Here is an 11616-nt window from a genome sequence, read left to right on the forward strand (position 1 = left end):
CTCGCTGACAACATCAACAAACGGGCAAAAAAGCCGCATTATGGCGGATTAGGCCCCTGATGAAAAATGCTGCTACAAATTAGCAACGAAACCCCCAAGAGATCGTTGGGTATCCCCGTAAGAACGCTCACTTTCAATTACAAGCCGCAGAGGCTCGCATGGTGACGTCCCCATTCATTTGGGCCTTTGTAAACTTTGCAAGAAAATAGTCCTTTATAAACTACACACAAACGCCCCAGAGCCACACAAGAGGAATACTTGCCCACTGTTGCGTGATATTCCTCGTTGTAGATGGTATACATAGGCCTTAGATCTGGGTTTGTTTGAATATCCCAATGTAAAACTTGTGTTTCTCACATTCACTCTCACACACACAAAAACAAACCCTTCTCTATTTCGCTGCATGTGTGAACATGCCTTGTGTCACAATTAAGTAGTTTAAATCAGTGCATTTACATAATTGACAAAATTAAAATTGATAATCATTTTATATTATAGCTCACCTTTCATGGTCAGAGATCAATTAATTGGATACGTGTGTCAGATGTTTGATAGGAAGGACAAAACATTGTCTAAATGTAATGTGTCCTCAAAATAAGAAAATGTATATTACTGAAATACTACATTTTCCTTGGGATCAATAAAGGAAAAATAATATATATATTAATATATATATATATATATATATATATATATATATATATATATATATATATATATATATATATATATATATATATATATATATATATATATATATATATATAATATATACATATATATATAATGATTAAATGGACAAAATCCCTTCCAAAATAGAACACTTTTAAAATGAAATCCATTAAAATGCAGACAATTCTTGTAGACCAAGGGACAACCTAAATCTATAGTTCTATATATCTAAATCCATGAGTTGGCTAAATCAATAGGCCTATATCGTCGTCTGCATGACGACCTGGGTCCTATATTTTGAGGACATTCACCTTTTTATTTTTAAGCATAAGCCAGCAAAACGTCCGAAGCAATAAAAAGGGTTAACGAATTTTCTTTTTCAAATTCACAAACATTTATTATTCTTGTCATTACAACAACAAAAAAATGACCTAGGAACATAGGTGTCTCTCTATTGGCAACACATGACAACGTTTCACAGATTAAATTGTGAAATGATAACGAACGTCAGCACAACAGATTAAACAGGGTGAGAGAGAGAGAGAGAGAGAGAGAGAGAGAGAGAGAGAGAGAGAGAGAGAGAGAGAGATACAGAGATAGAGAGAGAGAGAGATACAGAGATAGAGAGAGAGAGAGGCTAATGCGCTTTCTTTACACACAAAAAAAACACATAACCTAAGTGTCCACAGACAACATAAAATGAATCCGTCACAAATTCACCAGGACGCCGCATGTATGCAAAGGAGATCCGGGGGTCATAGTGGGAAAAACAAACCCCCTTTGTCTCAATGTGCTTTCTAGTAAAAACCTGAGTTGGCGGTCTCGTGTAGCCAATGTCAAAGACAGTGCTTCTTCCTCACGACGCACAAAATATAAAACAATATAAATCATAGCATAATAAAAATCTCAATGATATTTTAAAAATCGAAAATGATCCCGCACAAAGATAATGTGACACGTTTAACTTATGTTAAAAAATACCAGGATCGTTTTGTGTTCTGGATGCCACATAGCCAGAAGTGTCAGGCCAACAAATGTATACTAAGTATTGATTCAAGAGCCTTCATCAATGTCTTAATTCCTCTCGCCTCTGTCATTATTATTATACACATATTTACAAGCCATAAATAAACCTTTCAATCCCCCCGCATCTCCCACATCTTAATCAAAATCAACGGGAAGAGCCACAACACTCTTATTTCACAAAGAATGTTCAGCCTACCTTCACATAAGACGACAGAACCGCAATGGGCTTTTTAATAAGAGCATTTTCTGTGGTGTTTCTCAACAGCATTTGTATTGATTGTTTTTTTTTCTAGAAAGGGCAACTGTTCATATGTGCAGTTTTGCTAGAGAATGTCTGACTCTGCGCCCCGGCTTGTAATATGCTTTCCTGCGAGAGGTTCAAGTGGCCAGAGGCCGAGGCGAGTGCTGCCGGGGTCAACATGGCCAGGATCTGCGCCTGGCTGCCGGGGTGATGGCTGCCATACGACGAGGCCGTGCTGTTCGCCGCGCCGATTATATTGTCAATCGAGAAAGAGGGTCGACTCGGAGTGTTCGCGTCCGTCTTGAGGGGCGGCAAGCCGGGTAGCGTGGGACTTAGCTGCGGGTAAAATGGCTTTCGTAAATCTGCCCCTAAAAGAGAGGGCAGCGGGTGCGGGCTCGGGAATATTGAGGCCGGCGATGGCAGGACGCACGGCGCGTTTTGGAATGAGAACGCGCCGGCCGGGTGGTGCGGGTGATACGGACTGTGCGCGGCGTGAAAGTTCTGCAGCTGCAGTCCGTAGTTGTAGCCGTAAGGGCCGTATCCGAACCCGGGCATGAAACCCCCGACGTCCCGGAGGATCTCGTTGGTTTGGTGTCTCTTGAAGCGCTTCCTCCTGCGTAAAAAACTTCCATTATCGAACATGTCCGCCGACTCTGGGTCGAGGGTCCAGTAGTTGCCCTTTCCGGGATTCCCGGGTTCGCGTGGGATCTTCACGAAGCAGTCGTTTAAGGAGAGGTTGTGGCGAATGGAGTTCTGCCACGCGGGGAACTTCTCCCGGTAGTACGGGAACCTGCTGCTGATGAACTCGCAGATCTCGCTGAGCGTGAGCCGCTTCTTGGGACTCTGGAGGATGGACATGGTGATCAGGGCTATGTACGAATAGGGCGGCTTCACGAGTGCACTCTTGCCGGGCTTGTCTCCGTGGATCAGGGCACCACCGGCCTCTGTGCCGGACCCGGTCTGATGCTCGGACGGGCACTCGGAGCTGCTGAGCACCGGGGAGGAGGAGACTCTCTCGCTCGCGTTCTGAGAGAAGTTGTCGTCCGAGTCGTCGTTGTCCAGGACGAAGTCGTGATGCGTGTATTTTCCGTCCTTGCCGACGACGGACATGTCTCCCCCGACCACATCGATGTCCACATCATCGGACAATACAGAGCTGTCGGACATAATATCCGTCCCCAAAGTCATCCTTGGAGAGACCGGTCCTCTCTCTCTCCCTCTATCTCTCTCTCGTCCCCCTCCTCCACTCGGGTCCCACGGGTTGTTGTGTGAAACTCACCGTCTGGGCTCCCAGAAAGACCACTCGACCAAACTGTTGTTTTATCTCCAGTCGTCACCGAACGAAAACATCGCCAAAATGTATGGAAAGGACAGATAAGGCTTCGATCTGCCGTGGTTCTCCTCTGATCATCTAGTCTGCTATAGTCTCACCGAGAAAGGAAAGAAAGAAAAACAAGCCGGACTACAGTCATAAATCACGCCGTTTCCCCTCCTAAAGGACCACTTTAAGAGTTCTGTACACACACACGAGTTTCTTATTTCTGTGATCGATTTATGCTATAGGTCATTTAAAAGGCTACATGTGGAACAACATCCAAATGGGCGTCTTTTTACGCGCTGGGCGCGGGTAAGTATCCAGGCAAGAGTCTCATATACTATCGTCCCTCATTGCTCTCAAAAAGCTATTTATTCAACCGCGCTGAACACGTGACCTCTCTATGTCACTGTTTAGCCTCGTTTATCCTGCGTCGTACAACGGTGTCGCGTGCCAAAAAGAGCAGATCTGCAAGCTGACAGCGCATCGCGAAGCAGTGCGCTGTCAGCTTGCAGATCGGCTTTTTTTGTGCAAGCGACACCGCCGTGCGACGAAGTATAACACAAGCTTCGCCAGGAACTACAGGAAATTAAGGTGAGGGAATTTAGTGACATGGATATGTGCTGGAGAGACCGTTCCGTTGTACCACTGTGTCAGGCGTAAACAAAATCACGGGAAGGAATTAAGGCGTAGGCCTAAATGATAATTACCACATTAAAACTAAATGCATGGGCTACCGTTTTTGTTAGTTAGACCGTTAGAGTAATCTGCATTATATGGTGCTGAAAGAGATATATGGACAAATGCGAAATCCCAAAGGCATGCGATTAAGAAAATTATAAAATCATAATCATTTAGTTTAAAATGTATTTTATTTTATTTTTTGTTAGGCTGTAATTATTTCGTGCTTAGTTGCCACAGTAAAATAGTCCATGTTAATTTATTTACCCCGAGAGTGTAAATAAGGACCACACGTTAGTGTGTTAAAGCTATCTGTAATACTGCAAAAAAATTAAGTCAAATGTTTTGAGCCGCATGTTAGGCTTGCATGTACACAAGATCTAAGGCCATTACGTGTTAATGACAGCTCATCAAGAATAAAATATTGTTAGCTGAGTTCATAGCAATATAAATTAAGATGATTTGCATTTTGTATTATTGTTATTATTGTTGTTGTTGTTAGGCTATTATTATTATATTATTATGTAGCTGTTATTGTTGTTGTTATTTAATCCATACATAATTATTTCATTTCGTTAATTTTTGCTGCAGAATAAAAGTATTTTACCAATCAAGTCAAGCTATGGTTTTTGCTAACACATTAAATGTAGCCTATATTGGCCTACGTTAATTTCACGTTTCGTTTAATACAAATGTGGGTGGGTATAGGCCATTTCAGTTCTGAAAGCAACGTTACGTCTATTTGTATTAAAAATAAATGCGCATAATTGTGTTTGCATAATTAAATGTTACCAGGTTATTTTATTGCAGGTAAAAGACAATGAGTTGCATCATCATGTCCCCCCCCCCCCCCCCCCCTCCCCCTATAGCGTGGCCAACGGTCCCCAGATCACTTCTCACGGGTTTTATGTTTTGCTTGTCTAGAAGTCATAACATTAGCCATCTACATTTTCTGCATAATTCGCATATAGACAAACACAGAGGGCCATATTATAGTCAGCTGCGAAACCTGCGTCAATTCGTCTTCGTCACATCATGAACCTCGGCTGTAGCAGAGCAGATGACATGGTATGTAATGTGGACGGGCCCATTGGAACACGACAGGCGGACATTCCATTTCATTAGGGCTGCAGAAACATGGCCGTTATTATAATGCGTTCACATCAGCACCCCATCCATCTCTGTACAGTCCGGTGGTTCTCAAAGTGGGGTCCGGGGACCCCCATGGGGTCCTGGGGGGCGGGGTCAAGCCGGGCATCCCCAGCAAAATTTGTTAATACATTTTAAACCCTTTATCCATATTCTATACGTTGGCTATTCAAAAATAGCAGATGTACAAGCTCACAGCTGCGAGCTTGTAGGCTACGTCTGCTATTTTTTAAGCATTTTTAAGCAATAATGTTGAAAGTGTTTTTCTTTTTTTAATTGAATATTTAAACATTTTGAGAACACAAATCTTCTCCTCTGGGGTTGGGGTCCCTGGCTCAAAACATTTTCAGATGGCGTCCACGGCCAAATAGGCTACCAATAAATTTGGGGGTCCTTGACTTGAAAAAGTTCGAGAACTGTTTGTCATCATCACTTCAGCAGTCACAACTCGTTGTGCTAAATAGCGGTGGCTTTATAGGGAAATGGGCTAAAGTCGCCTATCAGATGTATATTACGGTTAAGGTAGCAGCATAGGTTGTGCATATTTGCATCTATTTTTTGTTTATGTATGGGGGGGTTATTGAGTGATAATTTAAAATGATCACTCGTCGGGCCCCGGTCCCGGACCAAAAGCAAGGGAATTTAAGCTGAAACATATGAACAAAATTACTATAATTAAAAAAATATTAATTTTGTCTTTTGTAAAAATGGCAAATTTACTCTTAAGTCATTTTGTGGTTTTCAAATCAGTTTTCTGAGCTACCTACGTCTACACAAAAGTTGTGTGGAAAATGTCTTGAGTCAAGCTACATCATATATACACTGTGTATGTGACTCTGTGCCCTTCGCTGGCCTGCTGGTTCCAGGTCGCTCGTCATGTCAGCTGTGTATGTAGGTCTATGCTGTTGCCCACATATCTCACATCGTTACCCTGAAAGCCATGACAGCTGCCGGCCAGTAAATGCAACAACCAGCTCATAATCGTTCTCACGCGTAGAGAGACCTTTCTCTCTCTGCAAGATCTACGGAGCTGATGTGACATGACAGCGTGCTTTTTCATGTCATCGTCCTGATCCAGTCCTTCATTGTGACAAAGGTTAAGGCTTGTTCTCACGCTGGGTAACAACTTCGTTGGTCTTGAGTTGTCTTGATATGTCAATTTTACCTGTTCGCCGAAAACAACAACCCTAATACGTCTGGTTATAGGTGCATGTGCTAAAGTCACATACAAATAAAAGGGAAAGGCATGAACACATTCATTCATTCATTCATTCGTTCATTCGTTCGTTCATTCATTCATTCATTCATTCATTTGTTTGTTTGTTTGTTTGTTTGTTTGTGTGGGGGGTTGTTTTCAGGTCAGATCTATTTTACAAAGGATTGTTTTATGCCTGAATAAAAGTGGATCATATATTGATGTCTGGCAATGGCCTTTTCAACCCATTATAGCTCACTTGTCATTTAGGTTTTTATGGCAAATTAATTAACATTGATTAGCTTACTGTGCAAGTGTCTTGAATTGCATGATTTAAAAAATACATTACCTAATGCATATTTATGCAAGCCTCTGAATAGTTTGCTAAAATATAATCTTAAGGATAAACTAGTTTGCAATTTGTCATGGGCCTACTTGCTGTTTGCAGTGTTGAAGCGCCCTCTGCTGTCAGATAATAGTTAAAACAAGAAGAACCACCAATTCAGAATCAGAATCTAAATTCGCTTTACATTGTGCATATTTGTACATAAAAGCAACTTATTGAGGTGTGCATTACACTGAAGCAACAGTAAAGAAAGCATTTGAAGTTTTTAGAACCTTTCAATCAAAATATAAAGATAAGCAGAAATAGAATCAAAATACAATGTACACCTCTGCTGGCTGGTGCAGCAGATAAATAATGCCCATGTTGAAAGTGTACACAGGTAGTAGCATATCCATTTCACAATGTGCCTATATGAATACATAAAAATATAAAGATAAGCAGAAATATAATCTATATTCAAAATACAATGTACACCTCTGGCTGGTAAATAAACGATATCGGCCATGTTGAAAGTGTAGGCCAGGGTATAGAATATCCATTCCACAATGCGCTTATATGAATAAATATATTATTATTATTATTATTATTATTGTTGTGTACACATTAGACACATCACGTGTCCTCACACATAAGGCCACTTTCACTTTGTATTGTCCCGATTTGAGTGTGTGTGTGTGTGTGTGTGTGTGTGTGTGTGTGTGTGTGTGTGTGTGTGTGTGTGTGTGTGTGTGTGTGTGTGTGTGTGTGTGTGTGTGTGTGTGTGTGTGTGTGTGTGTGTGTGTGTGTGTGTGCTTGCATGTGTGCTTGCGTGTGTGCCTGCGTGCGTGCGTGCGTGCACCTGCAGTCATAATCCCAAATTCACATGCGGAGCCAACACATTTTTTAAGATTTTTGATGAAAATTACCATTTTAAAACAAGCGACTGTATTAAATCTACTCAGTATTAATGTTGTGCCAAAATGATTTATTCATGCTTGAAGACATATAGCAGCTAGCTATTAGGCCTATAGTTAATAATAAGGAATTCTGAAACATCACATTTTGTATTTGTGTTTGTTATTGTTTGCTTGCTTGCTTGTTTCAAGTTGTAAACTTTAACAATATATAACATATCCAATAGTAATCTGACATGGAGTAGTGATATAAAATATTTAATAATCAGTAATGCTACAGTGCAGTAGGCCTGCCTACAATAAAGGTTCATTTTCACATCTATATTGTGATATCTCAGGCTCTGTACACACACACGCATGCACACACACACACACACACACACACACACACACACACACACACACACACACACACACACACACACACACACACACACACACACACACACACACACAACACACACACACACACACACACACACACACACACACACGTATATATATATATATATATATATATATATATATATATATATATATATATATATATAGTGACTGAAACAGTATTTTCACGTCTTTAAAAAAAATCCATTCATAGTGCAACTGAAATGCCTGATTGCAATGATGGTATATACCCATCACACTCATGTCTGTTGACTTTGATTCAATAACTCATCTGTGTGTGTGTGTGTGTGTGTGTGTGTGTGTGTGTGTGTGTGTGTGTGTGTGTGTGTGTGTGTGTGTGTGTGTGTGTGTGTGTGTGTGTGTGTGTGTGTGTGTGTGTGTGTGTGTGTGTGTGTGTGTGTGTGATCCACGTTTGTTTTCCTCCTCGGGTCGCTATTGAAAGCTGCTTTTTATATTTTAGGTTCCATATAGAGTCAGACAACGTCAATACCAATGATAATAATAATAATTATTATAATAATAATTATTATTATTATTATTATTACTATTAGCCTATAATCATCGTTATAGTAATAATAAATACGTATTTTTTTGTTATTATAGTTATTATTTCTATAATACAAGTTGTTGTAGTCGTATAGTCTTCTGTTTTTCAGCTGCCTATCAGGCGAGTTTCGTTATACCGACAGCAAAAGCTTTCACTTTCACATCATATGCCGGTTTGCAATTGCACAGCAGACGGGCTTTAACAAAAGCTTCCTTAATGGAACTTTATGCAACCTTTCCATGGAGATCCAAGTAGTGATTCATTTCGGCACAGTAGGCCTATACTATATGCACCTCCATTTGTCCCCATGACGACCATTTAAGCAGCACTGACGATAGCCGTGTCATGGATTGTCAACTTTGAGATTTGATTGAGGTCTATTTTATCCAAAAGTCTGAATTATTATACATTAACACATTAATGAGTTTCAAATATATAGTTTTTCATAAGATACACAACCATTTGACTGATAATTGTATGCCCATACACTTATCTTCCACACATACAGACCACTTATTTCAAATCATACATTAATTAACCAGAATGCAATCAGTGGGTCTGCATTGTGCTCCCTGTTCATTTCAGTGACTGAAGAATTGTCTGAAAGAATAGCGGCTGTAGGCCTATTTAATGACCTTCATTTCATCACCATTGTGACACATTACACATTACATGAAATAATGTATATTTCCATTTTGGGGGAAGCATCTTTGTTTATGAACCAAGAAAACAGAATTTCTGTCTGCAAAGACTCAAACTTAATTGATTCCAGTTGTTTTTATAAACTAGACTATTAGGCATATTAATAATAATAATAAAATATAGGCCTAAGGAGTGCAACTACTTGAATCAAGTCAGAATAGACTGAGCCATTTAAACATCTAGCTATGAAAGATTTAAAGACATACATATCAAAAAGGTATTTATTAATATGTGCCATCGGCATATTAAAAGTATAGGTACATCAATCTATTCCGATTTAAGGCCAACAATGGTCCTGTTTACACACAGTAATGACTATCAAAAATATGTACGTCTAACAAAAATATCCTATATAAAACACATAAATACATCGTAAATGATGAACACACAGTGTAGAGACATGGCATTTCTGGAACAGAAGGAATGTCGGTTAAGCGAAGCAAATCGCTTCAGACCTTTTTGAATGGAATGCATGCATTTATATTCACATTTTAGTCCAGTGTGTGATTATTATTATTCACATATAGCGTTCTAATCCTGACGCAAAGTTGGCTTGTCTCATGTAAGAGTTGTTGTAAGAGTTCATGGGACTGGGGAGACCCAGGAGCTGCTCCGTGTGCTCGGCGCACGAGCCCGAGCGCAGAGCCGGCAACGAGAGCCTGTTCCCGGCGCAGTACACCTGAGAGCTCCCGGGGGAGAAGCCAGCCTGCGTCATGGCGGGGAGGTGAGGGGGAGACGCCGAGGACGAGTAGGGGTATCCGGCAGTCAGGTGGTTGGCGGGCATGTTGCCGCTGTTTCTGCCATGCAGCATGTTGGCCGACGGGTTGACGACAGTCTGCGTCTGGAAGCACGCGGACGGGTCGGCGACGCCGGTGACGGAGCAGCTGGAGGACATGGTGCCCAGGTGGTCCACCCCTCCGCCGTGATGGAGCCCCTGCAGGGCCTGGGAGTTGAGGTCTCCTCCGCTCTGCTGGCTGATGATGTTGTCGATGCTGAACATGCGCGGCTGTCCCTGGCTGACCCCGGCCGAGGTGGGGTAGTGGTGCAGCATGGCGGGGTGGGGGGACGAGGCCAGCTGAGAGCCATAGCCGGAGCCTATCCCCGGGTACAGGGTGTTGGGGTACGAGGACCTGCCCATGGGGGTCGGGGTGAACGCGCTGGAGCTCTGCATGTACCCGGGGTACGTGCTCACGTCCGTGCGCTTGAAGCGCTTCCTCCGCCTCAGAAAGCTGCCGTTGTCGAACATGTCCTCGGCGGCGGGGTCCAGGGTCCAGTAGTTGCCCTTGCCGGGCCGGCCGGGCTCCCGGGGGATCTTGACGAAACAGTCGTTGAGGGTGAGGTTGTGGCGGATGGAGTTCTGCCACTTCTTGGAGTTCTCTCTGTAGAAAGGGAAACGCTCCATTATGAATTTATAAATGCCCCCCAGGGTGAGCTTCCTCTCAGGTGAGTTGGCGATCGCCATGGCGATGAGAGCGATGTAGCTGTAGGGAGGTTTCCCCCGCTGGACGGGCCTTTTCCTCCGGCGGCTCCCGGTCGGCAGGTGCTCCTCGGTCTGGCCCATGGCGGGGCCGTCCTCTCGGTCGGTGTTGGGGCTGTTATTCCCCCGGGGCTCAGACTTGATCAGGACGTTGTCTTTGGACCGTTGGGCCTGTTGCTGTTGGAGCATGAGAGGCGGCGGAGGCAGCGGCGTGTCCAGACTGACGTTTATAGGAGACATGACCACAGGACTCGTCGCCTCGGCGGGCGAATGCTGCGTCTCCGCAGTCATGTTGCACATGCCCGAAAAGTAAGAATAGTTTGCAAGATTCATAAAAGAAATGTTTTATGTTATTCCTCTACTGGAATAATGTTTTTTTAAACAAGAATATCTCTGAGAGATGCAGGCAAGATGAGAGGGCTCACGAGTCCTCGCGTATTATGCTAGTCAAATGGTCCTGTTATGAGTGTTTGTCTCTCGCCAGGTGAGAGGAAGGCGTTGACAGCTTTATAAGACTGGACATGAATGACGACACCGGGTGACCAATGGCGATGGTGGGGGGGGAGGAGGGAGAGAGAGAGAGAGAGAGAGAGAGAGAGAGAGAGAGAGAGAGAGAGAGAGAGAGAGAGAGAGAGAGAGAGAGAGAGAGAGAGAGAGAGAGAGTTGGGGAGAGAGAGAGAGTTGCACACACCTGACTACTTTCACTTATAATATTGCATAGTGCAGTGAGGACAAGAACACTTTTATGTATTGAATAGTTATTTTCGTTGCTGCCGACACACCTTTAAATTTTCATAGCAGCATAAAACTATGTAGGCTACAGTTCTTTTGATGTAGACTAATGAAAGCATTAATTTCCCCCAAATTGTATTAATATGCAGTATTTTCTAAATGTTCTGCCTATAACCTATACAGTATTTGTGAAATATTTATTTGTATTGTCCCTATCAGCCTATCAGACACAAGC

At 42.6% G+C, this 11616-nt stretch overlaps 2 protein-coding genes across 2 annotated transcripts; both read right to left on the bottom strand.

Moving 5' to 3' along the window:
* Positions 1–1118: 1118 nt before the first annotated feature.
* Positions 1119–3578, bottom strand: foxd2 (forkhead box D2). The gene has a single exon (XM_084066889.1). It carries the CDS (start codon positions 3125–3127, stop codon positions 1988–1990), a length of 1140 nt encoding a protein of 379 aa, XP_083923015.1. The 5' UTR covers positions 3128–3578; the 3' UTR covers positions 1119–1987.
* Positions 3579–9689: 6111 nt separating this feature from the next.
* foxe3 (forkhead box E3) lies at positions 9690–10982 on the bottom strand (the record flags this gene model as incomplete). Its single annotated transcript, XM_084066911.1, has 1 exon — positions 9690–10982. One exon carries the CDS (start codon positions 10980–10982, stop codon positions 9690–9692), a length of 1293 nt encoding a protein of 430 aa, XP_083923037.1.
* Between the last annotated feature and the right edge of the window lie 634 nt (positions 10983–11616).

Source organism: Gymnoscopelus microlampas (genome assembly GCF_963454915.1).
Source record: "Gymnoscopelus microlampas genome assembly, chromosome: 9".
In the NCBI taxonomy this organism is placed as follows: Eukaryota; Metazoa; Chordata; class Actinopteri; order Myctophiformes; family Myctophidae; genus Gymnoscopelus; species Gymnoscopelus microlampas.